Raw genomic sequence first — 18,678 nt, 5'->3', positions numbered from 1 at the left:
TTTCTATCCAAAATGACCTTAGTGATAAAACCCTCAATGTATTTGTTCCTCAATTTTCAGTCATATTTATGTATTTACCTCCCCATCATTAATTTCTACATTTTATTTTAGTTCTTAATATTTTTTGTAAAATCAACTAGTGATAATATTGGCACAGTAATTGTTAAGTGATTGTTTTTATTTAATTCCAGACATTTATATTTGCAACATTTTGACATTTTCATAAATAAATAAGTCACTTCATTAAGTAAAATTTAAATCAAAAGCCAAATATGCATCTATAAAACATAAAATATATGTTCATATAAGGATATGATGCACAAATGAATACATGTAGGAAGAAAAAAAATTCAGAAATAAATGTGGTTAAAAATATATCATAAAATCAATAAGATGATTAAAATATAAAAGATCAAATAAAATCTATAAAACTGATAAATCTGGTATTTTTTATTAATTTTATTACTAAAATATGATACAGAAATACATAAATTCATAAAAAATTACATTTATTTTCTTGTTTTAAAGTCAAGTTATATTAGTGAGGTAAATTTTAACTATTAGAAAATAAAATAGGGTTAGAGTTACCCTAAACCTTTATACTTATATAAATCTTGATTCCAGGAAATTTAATTAATCCCAATAAGAAAGACATGAAGACAAGTTTAATGCAAAGATTATATAAATATTTATTTACTGTTTCAACAAATTTAATATTTAATTTTGTGTCTTTGTAGCGTAAAAATTTCAGAGGAATGTGAAAATCCTGCAGATTTAACAAAGCGTCAGGCGGAGTTTTATTGTGACAGGCTGCAGGACAGGAAGTTAAATGCTGTAAATGCTGTTTCATCACTTGACTGAGTTCAACTTTTACTGGCTGATTTTACCCAGAATCCCCTGATCTGAGATCGGATCTTCAACCAATGAAACCAGGTGAAATCGGAGGCTCCGCCCACATCCGCTCACCTGGCTGCTCAGGTAACCTGCACTAGCACACCAACGCTAACCGAACCAGAAACCAGAAACCCTACTCTCTGCTCTCCATTTACAGTTTTTATTCAATTTCAGATCTCTTTCCTGGACACAATCCTGTTGCCATGGAGACCTGTCCTCCTCCGCTCACCTGGAAACACAATAAGTCATGACAACACTCAGATGTTATTCCCTGAACGCAGACTGCCAGGCTGAGGCGGCGCACCACCAGCCAGAAGTTTGAAACGGAAAATTTTAACATAGAAAAACGAAAAAATAAAAAATCAAATCAAACACCTGTATGATGATGTCATAACCAATTACATCACACACCTGGACTCACCTCACTGTACAACACATCCTGTCTTCTGCTTGGGGCTTTGGGATCTGATGCAGTCACGGAGTCCTGCAACAAGAAGGGACGATCTGATTGGTCGGTTTGTGGATGAACAGAACCGTTTGGTTCTGGCAGGTTTGGTCCGGTCCACTCTGATTAAGATACGCAGCAGAACCAGGAATCCCTGGAGCCAAAGGAACCAGGAGCCTCATGAACAAAGAGCTGAAGAGCTTCCTAATAAAACATGGAGGATTCAGATAAAGATGCAAAAACAACAGAGTTAGCAAAACTCAACAACTTAAGAACTGAAACCAGGAGCAAAAAATCAAACCCAACGAATCAATTCCTGGAGAACCAACCGCTAAGGAAGCTGTGGAATGACAGATCTGAGCCTGCAGAGGGCGACATTATGTGTTGCGTATCAACATGGTGGGAATTAGCGCTTTAGCATTTGGTTTTGCTAAATTACAATGACGGATTAGGATCATTTAAGATAGAAAGCAAAACAGAGGAGTACATTTCTGACAAAAACCTCAGAAATGTTTAGATTAACATCAGAAATTTCCACCCCTCCAAAAAAAAAACAAAAAAAAAACAAAAAACCGGAAATTACTGACTTCCATAAGTTGCAAATTTGCGACAAAAAAGTCAGAAATTTTGAGATTAATCTCATACATGTTGTAGAAAAAAACTTGAAAATTTCTGAGTTTCAGAAGTTGAAAATGTTGAACTTTTGAAACTCAGAAATGTAAAGCTTATTTTAATTTAGAGATTAATCTCAAAATTTCCGAGTTTCTTCTAGAAAATGACCTCAGGAATTGGACCTGAAATTGTCCCTCTGGTTTCAGGTCCGCTGGTTTCCCAGCAGTCTTTGTACATGAGGCCTCTGGTCTGCGTATTTTAATCAGACAGTAAAGGATTTAGCGTTAGTCTGATCTTCATCTCAGATTTATTCTGCAGATTTTCTAACATTTGTTACGAAGCAGCTGATTGGCTGAGAGGAGAACCGTTGACATGGGTTGATGTTTGGTCGTCAAACCCGATTCACAAAGAACTGGAGGTGACATGCAGAGACGTAGAATCACTGATGGGATTATTTGGGATTAAAGCGAACAGAGGCTCTGTCTGAGTCGGGTTCTACCTCGGGTGGGGGGCGGACGGGTTCAGACCCGGGAGGAAACCAGACCCACATCCTCTGGGTTTGTCCCGGTTTCTTAAGATATTGACACAATAACACATGAACAATGAAATTCAGAGGCATATAAACATAAATATGGAGTTTCCATGGCAATAATCAGGACTTAATGACATAAAGTCAAGCTGTTATGTTATCTAAAGCAGCAATAGGGAGGGGAGGGATCTGCTTTTTTCTATGGATGAAAATACTTAAAAATAAATTAGTTTGATGTATTGCTAAGCTACGTCAGCTTGGGGCTAAGCTAAGTGTGCTTAACAACTTCAAAGATAAGCTAAAAATGAGCTCCAGTAGGATTAGCAGAAGTTGCCACCAGTTGGGATTGGAGCCACGGTTAGCGGCAGTTTTTAAGCCGCTAACCGTGGCTCTTCAGAGTGCGAGTCTAAGTCAAGTCTAACAAATTTCTTGCTCAACTAAACCGCTAAAGTTTAGAAGCAGGAGGCTCCATCTGTGCAGACCAAGGTTGTTGCTGCAGTTGATTGAAGCTCCAGTCTTCACCAGCAGGGGGAGACACTTGCACAGCAACTAAAAACTACTGTTATAGATTAAGCTTGTGTCGGTTGCCATGCCAACAGGGCAGAAACCTTTCTGTCCATTAAACGAGCTCATCTCTGCTGCTCGGACGTTTCTGTACCTTTTGGTCGGATCTGGTGCGTTCTGCTGGGACCTTCGCCGCTCTCCGGTCCGATTCCTCTCACTTCTGACGAGGTGATGTACTCAAAGTCCGACCCATCCGCCACGCTCAGGCTGCTCCGGTCTCTGCTTGGTGCCGGACGCTCTGCGCCGGGCTGGACTCCCTTCAGTCCTGAGGAACCTTGGGTTTCCAGACCCGAGTCCTCCAAAGACTCCTGACGCCTGCGCCTGGTCTCCTCTGCAGGTGTTTGTGGGTTCTGGTTCTTTGGTGGTTCTGCTGACCCGGGATCAGGACTCGTTCCAGAGGGTGAGGCCGTCGCAGATTGGTTGGAAGTGGAGGAAATGGCGGGAGTTTGGACCGCCTCCAACGGCTTCTTTGATTGGCCAGAACTTCCTGGATGGGAGGGCGGAACTTCCTGGATTGGAGTCATACCAGATGTCTTCTGTGATTGGCTAGAAAGAGTGGAGTCTGGGTCCTCAACGGCCTTTGACCTCCGTATGGTCCCGGGATGCGCTGAAACACAGCAATGGGATCAGATTCAGAGCTGAAGATCCGACGGGACGTCACTGTTTATCTGACAGGGCAAACGGTGACCCAGACAACAACTCTGACAGATAATCTGTAGAGATTAAATTAGCTAATCAAGCACTGCTGTTAGCTTAGCTAATAGCAGCAGTAGCTAGTCTACCACAGAGATCTCATTAATAATCGCAGAGCAAACATAAAGTCAGAAAACACAATAACGCAGCAAATGTTTGCTTGTTTTTTGGTGTTGAATCCTGATGCATTAGTGGAGCTGTTGTCAGTCAGTTGCTATGGAAACAGGTCTGTGTAGCATCTGACTAGTTTTGAGTCATTCTTTAAGGTTTTCTCTTGTTATTTTCCGCTGTGGCTCTGAATCCCACCTTCACCACCTGCTTTCATTTAGTTAATGGTTTTATTGCAGCAGCGCCGCTATGGATGGAAAATAATCGGATTTTTTCCCTCCATCGTTGTTCGCATGCGTGACATTTTGGGATGTAAACCATACCGTGCACCGTGTCTGCAGAAACAGGAAGTGACCCCCGGCGCTGACCCCTGCGGGACGGCGTTCTGGTCTTCTTCAGGGCGTGGCCCTTCCGGATCTCGGCCATCAGGTTGTCAATGATGCAGCCTTCGTCCTGCTGGTTCACCTCCCTCCTTACTGCAAGACGAGTATCGGTCACCTGCAGCCACGCCCTCTTCTCTGATTGGTCGAGGCTGAAGGCGGGACTCACCCATCCTGCCGGAGTCTCCTTTGACCTTCTTCTCCTCCTCTCTCTCCTTCCTTTTCTTTTCCAGCTCTCTCCAGTTTTCGTTCTCCTGTCAGGTGAAACGAACCGGATGTTTTGTTTTGTGATGATGTCATCCTGATGATGTCATAACCAACTGTGATTGGCTGCTCACCTTGAAGGCTTTGAGGAACAGCCCTCTGAAGGTCTTGATGGTCCCAAAAAGGTCGTCGAGGGAAAAGGTGCCGACGTCTTCGCACAGGTAGTCCGCCAGGTCCCGCCTCCTGTCCTCCACAGAGGTCATGACCTTCTGCAGATGCTCACACACCTGCAGGCTCTCCTGGAGGAAAAGGAAAACAGTCACGATGCGAGTGAGACGAGGCGACGGCGAGGGGGTGGGGCCTGATGACTCACCTGGATGGTGGACAGGTACTGCTCCTTTATGTCCTCAGAGGAAGAGGAAACTTTCTTCTCAGAGCTTTTGAGCCGTTTGGACAGAGAGGAGTACTCAGACTGGATGGACTCCATGTTCACTCTGCAACAGGAACAGCAGGAAAGTTTGTTCTAGAGTTTATTCTAGAGTTTGTTCTAGAGTTTATTCTAGAGTTTGTTCTAGAGTTTGTTCCAGAGTTTGTTTTAGAGTTTGTTTTAGAGTTTGTTCCAGAGTGTGTTCCAGAGTTTATTCTAGTTTATTCCAGAGTTTGTTCCAGAGTTTGTTTTAGAGTTTGTTCTAGAGTTTATTCTAGAGTTTCGGGGTATTCAATGTTTTCAGGACCATCTGCTGGCCAGCTAACTAGCTACATAGTCTCAACACAGCTACATAGATAACTAGATATGTAATATATAACTAGCTACCTAAACAACTAGCAACCTAGAAAGCTACCTAGATAGATGAACTGGCTACACAATTATCTACATAGATAACTAGTTATAGCTAGATAGATCATTTGCAAGTCGATAGTTTTACTCTTGGTGCAATAACAGTTTTTTATACAAAAGGTTTATTAATGCTGGTGCCATGAACAAACTGTTTTTATATCATTAACACTCGTTTAGTTTGCTCACTACAGGAGTGAATTTTGGTCTAAAATAGATTTTATGCCTCATTTTATCCATTTGTTACACATTAATGTATATTTACACAGATCTCCCAGGATGACACATAAAGACCTCCGTTTGAAATGGAAAGTAATTTCTTTAAAGTGAATAAATCTGAGTGGAGATGAGTTGGTCCGTTTACCCAGAAGCCTTTTCACAGATGTGCAGGTCATCAGGCAGGTTGAGCAGGTCAGGATGGTCCTCCTCCACCTCCTGGGGTCAGATTAAAATCTCAGGTTATGTAATCTGTGTCCAGCATGAGCAGCATGAGCAGAGCGCCCCCTGCCTGTACCTCCAGGATGTGGTGCAGCAGCGTGATCCTGGACTTGTTGGCTTTAGTTTCAGTCAATCGGAGCAAAGTGCCGATTTTAAAGCCGTCAGCGTTCCCAGTGTGAGTTCCCTGAAGCAAAACATATTAAATGGCAGCAGATTACAGCTGATTGTTCGCCTGGATTCATCATCTTTACGGAAACAGAAAGCGGTTACGTAGTTGAGGAAGTTCCCGACGCTGAGGATGAGTTTGCAGAAGCTGGGCAGCCGGGAGCTTTCCCTGACACCTGAACACACCAAACATCACGATTTCACACAGACACGGAGGAATGAAGCATCAGCTCCTGTGTCAAAATAATCATCTTAAAAATGCCTGAACACGATAAAAACAGAAAATCTCTACAAGCGTTTTTGTCTCATTTCTAGTGCAATCGTTTCTAAAAACAACTTCTCAGCAAATGGAGGAGGCTTGTTTTCATCAGTCATTCCCTAAAATTGATGAACAAGTTTTAGCTCCACTGGCAGATGACTTCACTTATAACATGGGAAAAATAACTTGTTATAAGTGAATTTATCTAATAATTTTTCCATCAATTTAAAGAATTATTTACTAAACATTTCCTCCTATATTTGCTAAAACGTTACTTGTAAGTTGGTCAAATGTATTGAGATATTTGAACGAGAAACTGGAGCTAAATAGTTTCTTCCTGTCTGAATCTGAACGCTGGTGGTTCACATGAACACCAGGGGGCGCCAAATCTCTAACTGTGTCCCTGTGGAGAACTCTTCTTCAGGTGTTTTCAGGTTTTATTTTGTGTGTAGATTCTGTAAATACAGACTTTGGCAGGCCCGGTCCAGAAGTTCAGCTTTGGGTTTCAGAGTCTCCAACACACAGCTGCTCTCTTCACATAGCAGCATGCACTCGATCCGCAGCGCGTAGCTATACACACACACACACACACACACACACACACACACACACACACACACCATCATCAGCAGGAGAAAAGCGTGCAGGTGAGTCATTACGTCAGCAGACAGGTGGCGCTGTTCTCTTACCTGGGCACGTTCAGCAGCTGCAGGTAAAACTGATCCACTGACGCCATCTTGTCTCTGTCTTCCTGGTTGGACTTCAGGTTTTCTATCTGAGGACGGACAGGTGAGACAAACAGCTGAGGCGTCAACGTGTGGACAAGTTGAGGGACATTAAAGGTGGAACAGCTGCAGGTCAGGTAAGAGACAGGTGAAAGCCAAACCCCGCCTCCTGACCAAATCTGAAAGCTTCCTCTTAAGTGGGCGGAGCCAATAAACCCAGAGTTGCGTGTTAACGACTTATTGTCAAAAAGCAACTAGAGACAAATATAGAGACTAGAAACTTCAGACTTTTGTTTCCCAAAGTTGATTAGCGATAAATCAAGAAACTTTTTCAAACAGTGAATTACACAAATGTAGCAAATCTTTTCAAAAAGGCATCGAGCGACAAACCAGAGATTTTTTCTGTTATTGGCGTGAGGTATCGCGCTAATCGTCTGTTGAACTCTGACCTCGTGTTTCTCTGGAAGCAGTTTGATCAGCTGTTTGAGGATTTCCACATCGAACTTGGATCGGTCTCCGTTCTGGATCAGAGACACAAACTCCTCATGGGAACTTCAGCAGAAACAGAGCAGAAGAATCGATCAACAACTGAAAACCAGGAAGTGCAAAAACAGAGGAGCATTTCTATTGGCTGGGCGCCTCACCATCTGAACTGCTTCAGGAAGATGTTGAGGTTCAGGCTTTTCTTGGGGTCAATGAAGGAAATCTGTGGACAAGGAGACAACAGACGGACAACGGGTCAAACGATGTCTTCAGGACCACAGAATCCCTGAACCGACATTCTCCACCTCTTTGGACTCCGTTCTGGTCTTGGTTCTGGTTTTGGTTTCAGTTGGAGGCAGACTGAAGAGCTGCTCGATGCTGCAGTAATCCGGTTCCACCGATTCTGACGATGACGACGTCCAGAGAGACTGATGATCTGCGGACAGACGAAGAGTCCAGAACCTGACCGGGTCTAAACAAGTCAGAGTTAAGGTGGGAGAACGTCCGCTAGCTCACCAGTTACCACTCTGGACGGGAGTTTCTGCCAGTTCAGCTTCTTCATCCGCAGGGTGGGGCAGGGGGCGGGGCTTGAGTGGTGGGCAGGGCTAGAATAGGTGCTGCCTAAAGTCTGGACTGAACGAGCGGCGATCATTTCCATTGGTGGAGGTGGTGGGATCCCCATGCCAGGTAAAGGTGGAGGTGGTGGAGGTCCAGTGCCTGGTAGTGGTGGAGGTGGTGGGATCCCCATGCCAGGTAAAGGTGGAGGTGGTGGAGGCGGTGGAGGTGGAGCTCCAAAGCCTGGTAAAGGTGGAGGCGGTGGAGGTGGTGGAGGCGGAGCTCCAAAGCCTGGTAAAGGTGGAGCAGGAGGAGATAGAAGAGGTGGAAGAGGAGGTGGAGGAGGAGGAAGCAGAAGAAGTGGAACTCCATTGGCTGGTAAAGGTGGTGGAGGTGGAGGACAGCCAGCTCCAGGGGGCGGAGCCTGTTTCTCTGCCAACAGCTCTAATTGGCCAGGAGGGTAACTGAGCGTTGGGGTCTGCACCGCCCTGTCCACCGTTCTGACCTTCTTATTGGATGACAGATATTTTTGGGGGAGGAGCCTATCCAGCAGCGAATCACCGGGGCCTAAATCAGCTGGAAACAGATTCAGACACGCTCACATCCAGTCGTCTCTGACTGATAACAGCAAATACACAGAGACCCTCTGGACCCGCCTTCTGGCCCAGAACCTGAAACTGGACTCACTGTTCTGGGCCAGCAACGTGGCTCGATCGGTCAGCACCTCCAGAGCCAGCCAGATGTCGTTTCTCTTTGGGTCCAGCATCGACAAGGCCTGAAGGATGGAAAGCAGCTGGACTGAGGACGGACAGCTGGACACCTGGAGACCATGGAGAGGACGGTGAGACAGAACCAGTTCTTCACCTCAGCAACAACCAGGACCGGTCAATGATCAGAACCGCCAGCTGAAAAGTTAGCTTCACAAGCACTAATCACTAATCAAAAAATTAGTTCTGCTAATGCTACAGCCTGATGCTAATGCTAAACTGCCATATCAACATGGTATTTAGCAGCTATTTAGCAGGTAGCTAATGCTAACGAGTTGGGGACGTTTCTGCTACTAGCAAAGCTAATTTTTAGCTTAGCACATTAGCACTTTTGCTCATTTTAAAAACATTTAGCACATTTGAGCTTCCAGTAAATTATTTTTTTTTATAAATTTGCTAATTTACTTTCAGATCAATAAAGTTTAGTTATGAACTGCTGAGAAGGTTTATTCATGCTCTTATTTTGAAGGACCTCTCTCTGTGTTCCTGGAGAAATTTCTTTGAGGTTTTTGAAGATGAATGAAGCTGAGCTGATGAAGAGGAGCGGACTGACCTTGGTGAAGAGCGAACTGAAGACTTCCTGGTGGTTGCTCATGTCGATCCCGCCGTACAGTCTCTCCATCTCTTCTTCGTCGTCCGCCATAGAGTCTACGAACGCATCGCACTGGACGTTGAGGTCCATGTCCTCCGTCTCTCTGGAAACGGAGGCAGAGACGTCACCAAGCCGCTGGTCTCTGGTTATGGAAGCCATGCAGAAACATTTACCTCAACTTGGGGAGCAGATCCAGCAGCTGCAGCCCTGAAACACAGCGAGCGTCATGGTGAGACTCAGAGTTTAGAGATCAACAGGTCCAACACCGTCCAACGCCTTTGGACCAGAACAAAACGCTCCAGCAGTCCGGTTAGCAGTGAGAGGACCAGACCCGCCGGCAGACAGCGATGGGCATCGTTTGAATTTTAACCGTTCCGGTTCCCAACGTTACGGTTCATCTGCACAGTTTAAACTCATCAACTTTAATTCTAAGAGTTTTTTGCCTTTTATGAACTTCACCTTTTTTTCCACAGTTACAGGTACATAAATATCAGACATATGTGCTTTAATATAAATGTTATAAATCTTTTTACAGGAGTAAATTTTGGCCAGAGTTTACTTTTCAAAAGCTGATAGAAACACAAACATGAAGGATCACATTAACTGAACAATCTACATCATACAACAATGATTATGTTTAAAAATAGACAATAATCCATGAAACTGACCAATATAAACTTCTGAATTCAATTATTGAAAAAAAATCTTTATAAAAATTGTTTTGCTAGGTTTTCTGGCATTAAGCAAATAGAAATAATCTTGGTAATTCTAACTGACCAAGAACAAGAAATGTTTTGGTCTGATTTAACTGCAGATGGTGAAATAAAATTTTCTCTTTTTATGTAAAATGTTTTATGTCTCAAACTCAAATTTCCCTGTTTCTTTGGTAGAAGAGTTGCTCATCCTTTTTTTATTGTTGAAATCTGAGATCAGCGACAGACCAAAGAAAACCTGAGAACATCTGGAGGATCTTTCATCTGGAGCTACATGTGGCAGGAAAACGCAGAACGAGTCTAAACTTGCTCAGACATGAACTCAAGATGTTCCAGAGTCACAGAGAGCAGAACATGATCCATATGGATCCATCAATTAAAAACTTGTAATACTCGGCTGAACCTGATAGCGGGAGAATTTCCCACAACTGTTGTATGTTTGAAATGTCTGAGCTTGTTCTGCATCCTGTTCCCCTCCTGGCCTGTGGGGGCGCTGCACCAAGAACCACTGAAGGAAACAACATGAAAACCTCTAAACACACTGAGAGCAACTTCCTTCTTCACCAGATGGAAACAAGATGGAGGCGTCAGATTTTTTTCTTTTTTGTCTCTGGCTAAAGACCACGAGCTAGCGCTAGGCTAGCATGTTTGTTTTGATTGCATTTACCCAGAATGCCCTGCGCTGTAGTCCACTTCCTGATCCAAACTGTTCAGAACTGAACTGGATGAAACTGAACTAAACCAAAACAAAACAAATAAAACAGATTTGAATCGAATTAAACCAAACTGAATCAAATGAAACAGAACCAGTTCTATTTGGTGAACTGAACTGAACCAAAAAGAACTGATCATCTTCATTGATCTCCTGCCGTTTATTAAACTTTACATGAACGAAGCTCCCATCACTACAAAATGTTTTACATCATTATGTTGAATATTTTTAAACTTCTTCGACTCTAACAGTTTATTTTCTGAAAGTGATTCATTCCAGGACTAAAGAATCTCTTTCTCTGTATTTTTGTTTCAAACCACAGACTTTACAACTTCTAATTTGATGAGAGTCATAATCGTTTCATAATCATTCATGACCTGAAGGGAACCACAGCCTGGTTTCATAAATAAACAAACTGACTGACATGAACCTGATAACCTGTTTCTGCTCCCAGTCAGTCCTAATTCTGAATAAAATGAATGCTGATTGGCTGAGGAGCGCCAAGCTCCGCCCATCTGAAGCATCGTACCAATGAACTCGTGTCTCAGTCGGTGTCTCTTGCGCAGGTCTTCCTGTCCCAGGATGAGGACGTTGATGGCGGCCATCATGGTGACCATGTAGGGGACGCAGTCAGTGGCCTGCAGTTCGTTCATGATGACGCTGAAGCGATACTGCTGCTTCTTCAGAACCTGGAGACGGAGACACAGCAGACCCAAAACGACCGAATCAGAGACCGGGTCCGTTCAGACTCTACGGAGGTCAACTGGGGCCAAAACGTTTGCTCAAAAGAAAAAAAATAAACTGAAAAAAAAAAAAAGATTTCAAACTGAAAATTATTTTTAAGCTGGAAAGAAAAAACATTTGAAAAAACAAACAAATTTGAGCTTGAAAAACATAAACTGAAAATGAAGATTTTAAAACAATCTGAAACTGAAAAATAAAAAGGAAACTTCAAAACTATTTTGAAATTGAAAAAAGTTTCTAACTGAAAAAACAATTTTAAATGGATGCAGAGGGAACCAGAGGAAGCAGGTAACTCAGCATGTTTGTGGCGAACCTTGTAGTTCTCGAAGGCGTCCAGGGTCAGGTGGCGGCCCTGGGGGTCGAAGAGGGCGAGCGCCGCCAGCAGCTCAAACACCTGCATCTTCACCATCACGTTGGACGTGTCCAGCGCTGCAGGAGGACACATGGACAGGAGGTCAGAGAGCAGCGGCTCGGTCCAGGCCGCCGCCGGGTCGGTCCCATGTCGGGCGCCAACCAGTTGGCAGAGGAACGATCAAATTACAAGAATAAAACATCAAGCAGGACTCCGTCAATTAGAGCCTCTGAACATTCAAGTTCTACAATCATAAAAATCTCCACTGGTTACAATCAGTTGTTTTTTACTGCGGTTTGTGTTTGAACCAAACAGTCCGGTCTCCGTCATAAACGGTCTTCTGACCCGCTCTACACCGAACGCTTCTGTAGCTCCGTCTCTAAATGAATCACATCTGAAGTATTTCAAAACACGATTATGAAATGTTTACGGTAACGACTCCATTAATCTTTCAACATTCTGCCAAAGGCAGCGTCTGCCAAGTTCTGACTCCTTCCTAAACTCTCAGGTCTCGATTCGCTTCCCTTCATCTAACAGAACTAATTATTCAACACAGGGAGAGCGAATCATCCCTCTGTGTGTCAGAATGTATGGAAAGTTTGGTGGAAGGAGGATTATGGAGAGTTTTGGTAAAATGAAGGCTTCAGATTGTTTTATGAGGCTTGTGGAGCGGTTTGGCCTGTTCTTGTTCCAACGGTTTTAGAACAGAAACACTCTGGGCTTTAAAGCTGAGACACAAAAATCATTAAATCAATTTATCAAATGATTAAAATTGGAGAGAAAAGCCCAGAAAGTTTCCAGAACCAGAAGATGGAAACTTTAAACCGGATCAGAACAATAAGCAGAAACTTCCCTCAGGTTTTATCAGATAGCTGGTTTCACAGCCACTTCCTACTTCCTGCTTCCTAAGTCCTACTTCCTACTTCTGGGAAACAGGAAGCAGGAACCAGGTTAAGGTTCATGCTGGGAACAAACTGAACTGGAACCAGGACCAGAACCACAACCAGGACCAGACCCAGAAGAATGCCTGGATCCTCTGCATGGATCACATGAGGGCAGAAATGTTGCAATTCTTGAAGCGCCACAGCAGCAGGTTGTCATGGCGACCAACAGGTCGAGCTGCTTCCTGATGGTATCGGACCGGGCGGCGGTACCCACCCTGGGCCAGGGTCCGGATGTATCCCTCCTCGTTGTCCAGGATGAAGTTGAGTCCGGCGGACGAGTTCATGACGCTGCGGATGCACGACACGCAGGTGAGCTGCAGCAGCGCGTCGGGGATGCGGGCGCAGCCGCGGCCCGACAGCCGCTCCAGCGCCCCCATCAGCAGGTCCAAACCCTGCAGCTCCAGGAACTGGACCATCCACGACTTGTCGCTCTTCTCCAGGCGCCGCCGCAGACCTGAGTAGTTCACCACGGTGGGAACCTGCAGGCGACACGCCGCCACAGCGCTGAGCTCATCAGGACTACTACGGCTGAAACGATTAATCGATTATCATCAACTAATTTAGTGGTCGATTAATCGTGATTAATCAATTACTGAAATGATCATCAACTAATCGATTAATCGTTAAGGTCCATGGGAGCTTAGCCTCGTTTGGGTTCAGGAAGTCAAACTCTGAATGAATTAAAGCCATCAAACTCAATCGATTAATCATGATTAATCGATTACTGAAATAATCATCAACTAATTTAGAAATCGATTAATCGTTAACTGGAGCATCGCCGCTTGGAGGAGGTCGTTCCCACGGTGACCAGTTGGATGGTTCCTACCTGAAGCAGGCGGACGCACAGCTCCGGGTCGGCGTTCTCCAGGTTGGCCTCCAGTGATCCGTCCGGGTCGTCGTCAGAACCTTTGGTTACTTGCTCCTTCACTGCGTCCCATTTGGTTCTGGACGCCATGACGACGGGAATCTGCAGAATCTGACCAAAGTTTATCAATCTGTCAGATTTAACGTCTGCAGGGAGGAGGAACAAAACCGAGCCTTCAGCTCTTCTGGGAACCAATCTCTGTTTTCTGCTCGTTTATTCCGGATTAAATATTTAACTTCGTATCTCAACATGCCTGGAACCGTCAGTCACTGCTGACCCGCTTGTGTCTGAGGAATCCAGAACAATAAGTCTCTTTGTTGGGCCTCCAGAACCGGGCCCGGCTGCAGCTCGGTTCTGAACAGCAACAGGAAGGTTTAACTGGGATAAAAAACATGTTTAAGGATTTAAAGCAGTTCAGACTCACATTAAATTAAGTTTTCTGTGGGTCAGATTCCAGTCTGATGGTGAAGCAGCTTCATCAATAAATCTGCTTGTTTTTGTCGACTTGGAGTCCGAAGAGTGACCACTTTAGCATTAGCTTCCACTAAATACAATGCTAGTGTAGCACTTTAGCATTAGCTTCCACTAAATACAATGCTAGTGTAGCACTTTAGCATTAGCTTCCCTTGAAACCCCTTTAGCCATGACACTAAGGCAGGGGTCTCAAACTCCAGTCCTTGAGGGTCCTGCAGTCCTGCAACTTTTAGATGAGCCTCTGCTGCTCCACACCTGAACAGAATAATTAGGTCATTAGCAAGGCTGGGATAACTGATCTACACAAGGAGGAGGTAATTAAGCCATTTCATTCCAGTGTTTTGTACCTGTGGCACATCTAAAAACTGTAGGTCTGCGGCCCTCGAGGCCTGGAGTTTGAGACCCCTGCACTAAGGGTTTATCCCTTTCAGCAAGGGCTAAACCCTTTAGCTGAATAGTTTATCTACAATGCTAAAGCTTCAAAGCGCTTTAGCATTGTAGATAAAGCGCTAACGCTAATGGTAATGTAGCACATTAGCATTAGCTTCCACGTCGTCTGATTACAGAAACACTCTAAATCCTCAGGAACAAGAATAATTTGAACTTTTAATAAGTATTTGATGAAGTTCGTCTAGTTACCCGTCCTTTGCTCTGAGACGTTTATTGATATGAAAACAGAAGTTACAGCTTCACCACCTCACACTAATGATAGATAATTACTCATCACCTGAGAAACACTGATGCAGGAAACAGAACCACCTGATCGGTTCTGAACCGAACCAGGTGTTCTGGTTCTGATCCGACCCTCAGCTTCATGGTCCATGTCTCCCCGCCTCACATTCTTACAGGAAATCACAGATTGCAGCAATAATTTCTGTAGGAGGTTGGGAAACACTGAATTCCTCTGCACTGAGGTGTGTGTGTGTGTGTGTGTGTGTGTGTGTGTGTGTGTGTGTGTGTGTGTGTGTGTGTGTGTCGGGTGGAGACATTCCTCCAGGACAGACGGGGTGGAGCTCAGATTCCTGTGACGAAGGCAGCAGGATAAAAATCTCTGGTCAAATTGATGAAATATTTTAAACATTTGCTGATGTTTCATCATCATCATCAGGAAACGATGAAAAACAATTTAAAATCTGTTCAGATCACAATTTACAACCTCTAGAAGTGTCTCTACAGAAAATAATTTAAATAATTAAATTATGATGAGGAAAAACAAGACCATTAAAATCTAATTATAAAATATAAATTTACAGTTTAGGAACCATAAATATGAAGTAACATTTATAAACAGGGACGTGTGTTTCTGGGCCCAGAGTTGGAAAAGGACAGAATATCAGAACCAAAATGACTTTAGTCCGCTAATGCGCTAATAGCAGAGCTAATTTTTGCCTTCAGCTTTAGCTCTTTTGCTAACTTTGAAAATGTTTCACTGAGAACCCTGTTAGTGTAGCGCTTTAGCATTAGCCTCCACTACATACAGTGTTAGTGTAGCGCTTTAGCATTAGCCTCCACTACATACAGTGTTAGTGTAGCGCTTTAGCATTAGCTTCCACTACATACAGAGTTGGTGTAGCGCTTTAGCATTAGCTTCCACTACATACAGAGTTGGTGTAGCGCTTTAGCATTAGCTTCCACTACATACAGAGTTGGTGTAGCACTTTAGCATTAGCTTCCACTACATACAGTGTTGATGTAGCGCTTTAGCATTAGCTTCCACTACATACAGAGTTGGTGTAGCGCTTTAGCATTAGCTTCCACTACATACAGAGTTGATGTAGCGCTTTAGCATTAGCTTCCACTACATACAGAGTTGGTGTAGCGCTTTAGCATTAGCTTCCACTACATACAGAGTTGGTGTAGAGCTTTAGCATTAGCTTCCACTACATACAGTGTTGATGTAGCGCTTTAGCATTAGCTTCCACTACATACAGAGTTGGTGTAGCGCTTTAGCATTAGCAGGACTAAGGTTTCTGATTAGAGCTTCGCCTCAGAACCTCAATGTGAGTCTCAACACTAGAATAAATCGAGGAACCATCCATTTCAAAGACAAACCTCAGGGTCTGATCGGTCAATAAAACCAGAACGGATCCGGTTCCATGAGTCTGACTGCAGATGTTCTGGTTCTAGAAAACAACCAGAATCGTGAAGACCAAAGAACTAAAAAAACGCTCTAAACATCCAGCCACAGATATTATGGGATGGTTCAGATCAAAACAGATTGTTAGAATGGTCTAGTCAAAGTCCAGACCTGAATCCAAGTGAGGAGAACCTGTAGCTGTTCTCCATCCATCTAACTGAGCGTCTCTGTCGCATAAAATCCCAATAAAAGAGTAAATATTAAATGTAACACATGTGGAAAGTTAACGGGGTGCGAATACTTTTTAAGGCGGGCTTTGGGACCCATATGGGGCCCACTCACACCGACTGTCCCCTGGACACTGACAGGACAGAAATCTGATTAAAATCACACAAACAAAGTTAATATTGCGGGTTTAAAGTCCATGTTGACTTGAACTGATCGGTTAATCGACCTGAAGGACCAAAGACGGAGTCCATAACGCCGGTTCTGATAACCTCCAATCAGAACCCTCAGAGTGATGAAGCTCTGCTCGCACCTGAGGAAACTTTACCTGAGCGTCGACAGGTAAAACAAAAGAAAACAAAACATCCGGTTCTAATCCCGGGACGGGATGCGGTTCCGTTCCGTTAAAATGAGAGAAGTTGAGAAACAAACAAACCAGCGTTTGGATTCAAATGGACCCACCAGCGTTCTGCTCTAAAAACCCAAAACAAACCAGCAAAACTCCCAGAAACCAGGAAGAACCGAGTCACCGAACCGAGCCGGTCGGAACCAGCGGGACTCCTTACCGTGAGGACCGCAGTTCGGCTGGGTCAGGATGAAGTCTGAGTGGAAACGAAGCATCAGAATCACGGCAGCTGATCTGCAGGGACTCCGCCCTCAGTGGGCGGGACCACGGGGCCACGTGGGCGGGGCCACGGGGCCACGTGGCGGCTTCCACCGGACAGGGTGGAAAATCTATAATCAATCATCAGCAATCAATAATCTGTCCCGATCCGCAGGAGGACGGGACTCAGTCTGGAATAATAATGAAACCCAGGAGCGATGCTGAGATCCTGGAGGCCCGGGGCCTCAGGGGCCCCTCAGTTACTGATGTAAACAATAGACATTAAATATGTCCAGAATTTATTTCCTCCATATTTCTTATGGCTTCTTTAATAAAATGAAAGCAAAAATAAATTTACCTGAAACCAGAAGTTTACATACGGCTTCTGTTAAATCAGAGGAAACATTTCCTGTTTCAGTTGGTTAATAAAATTATTTATATTTACTGCTAGAAATATAATCTGTCAGTTTTATTTATTAATGTATTCAATATTATAACTTTACAATAATATTTAATAAATTAGATTGAAAATATCAGCAGGTATTAAACATGCAAACACTTTTCATTAAACACATTTCTGCATTAAATATGTTTTTCTCTCTGTCTGGTGGGATATTATGATCTTAAATGTTTTATATTTTCATTACATATCAGTAGGAAAATGATCATAATTAACAGAAATAAAAGCTTTAAACTTTAAAGTGTTCATCTTTCACTTAGTGATGAAGTTCATGAAATAAATGGATTTTCTGATTTATTGAATTAAAACTGAACTAAACAGAAAAAAAGTTGATTCTATTATAAGATCTATAAATGATAATCTAGTGGAAAAACAATATGAAGTTGAAATTATAAATGTTTTGGATCAAAAATATAAAATATATCTTTAAAACTGTGTAAAAGTATAGTTTATTTTTTATATGTGACTTATTGCATAAAACCAACATTAAGTTTCTGTTTCTGAGAATTTTATATAAAATGAATATTAGAAAACTAATAAATTCTTTATTCAATCAAATCTTGAAAGTTATTTTAAAAAATGCATTTAGTTTCGTTTAAATATGAGATGAGATTATTGCTAAATTTAAAAAAATGTCTTAATATCAAATGATAGAAATAAGTTTGATTTTAATAAGAAATTATTATTATTTAGTATTTTGGAAATAAAGCTCTATTATGAATCAATTCAAATCACTTTACAGTAAAATGTAGTCATACAGTTTAGATTTTTAAATGAAGAAAAAAATATTTATAGTTGATATTTTAATATGCATACAGCCATGAAAATTTATTCTGTAATTATTGAGAATGAAGCAGATTTTTCACTAATGTTCAGTAAATAATGTGTTTGTGAATTAATGACTGAATTTATTAAATTAAAAATATTTCATTGACCCCAAGGTGAAGCCTTTCTGTCCCTCCAACGTAACGATGATCATAATGAAACACTTTTATTTCTCCAGAAATTAAACTCTTCCTGTTCGTTAATCGTTTCTCGTGTCGGATTCTTCCTCGCTGAGCAGCTTTTCACATCAAATCACAACAAAAAGGTTTATTAGCAGCTTCAGCTGCATCTGCAAAAGGTCTTAATACATCTACAGGCAGCCTATTAGCAGCTTCCAGAGCTATGACATCACCCTCTTAAAGAGACAGAACTCTGTTTCTACTGTTTAGCTTAGCTTAGCTTAGCGATATTTTCCAGGAATCCAGTTTGACTGAA

General features: G+C 42.8%; 1 protein-coding gene across 5 annotated transcripts; it reads right to left on the bottom strand.

Moving 5' to 3' along the window:
* Positions 1 to 664: 664 nt before the first annotated feature.
* LOC102223151 (inverted formin-2-like) lies at positions 665 to 17,010 on the bottom strand. 5 transcript variants are annotated; one of them, XM_023348182.1, is made up of 24 exons: positions 16,921 to 17,010; positions 13,540 to 13,689; positions 12,928 to 13,192; positions 11,731 to 11,846; positions 11,203 to 11,362; positions 9,422 to 9,455; positions 9,210 to 9,351; positions 8,577 to 8,709; positions 7,851 to 8,465; positions 7,640 to 7,770; positions 7,496 to 7,557; positions 7,301 to 7,403; positions 6,816 to 6,901; positions 6,596 to 6,696; positions 5,973 to 6,043; positions 5,779 to 5,886; positions 5,629 to 5,699; positions 4,803 to 4,923; positions 4,564 to 4,728; positions 4,395 to 4,479; positions 4,169 to 4,321; positions 3,139 to 3,651; positions 1,306 to 1,493; positions 665 to 1,123 (listed from the first exon to the last, which is right to left on the bottom strand). In XM_023348182.1, exons 2-23 carry the CDS (start codon positions 13,666 to 13,668, stop codon positions 1,369 to 1,371), a joined length of 3,489 nt encoding a protein of 1,162 aa, XP_023203950.1. In that variant the 5' UTR covers positions 13,669 to 13,689; positions 16,921 to 17,010; the 3' UTR covers positions 665 to 1,123; positions 1,306 to 1,368. The 5 variants fall into 5 exon arrangements, with proteins under 5 accessions (XP_023203950.1, XP_023203949.1, XP_023203952.1 ...); XM_023348181.1 differs by having other exon boundaries at positions 1,316 to 1,493; XM_023348184.1 differs by having other exon boundaries at positions 1,306 to 1,378.
* Between the last annotated feature and the right edge of the window lie 1,668 nt (positions 17,011 to 18,678).

Source organism: Xiphophorus maculatus, chromosome 15 (assembly GCF_002775205.1).
Source record: "Xiphophorus maculatus strain JP 163 A chromosome 15, X_maculatus-5.0-male, whole genome shotgun sequence".
Taxonomy (NCBI): domain Eukaryota; kingdom Metazoa; phylum Chordata; class Actinopteri; order Cyprinodontiformes; family Poeciliidae; genus Xiphophorus; species Xiphophorus maculatus.
This window is presented reverse-complemented; position numbering and strand designations above follow the sequence as displayed.

Bases quoted from the DNA above. Each gene is read 5' to 3' on its own strand.
- LOC102223151 (XM_023348182.1), bottom strand. From the start codon at position 13,668: ATGGCGTCCAGAACCAAATGGGACGCAGTGAAGGAGCAAGTAACCAAA. The intron at 7,558-7,639 runs GTGGAGAATGTC...CCTTGTCCACAG, and splicing joins CCAGAACGGAGTCCAAAGAG to ATTTCCTTCATTGACCCCAA. The intron at 4,924-5,628 runs GTAAACGGACCA...TTCCTGTTGCAG, and splicing joins ATCTGTGAAAAGGCTTCTGG to AGTGAACATGGAGTCCATCC.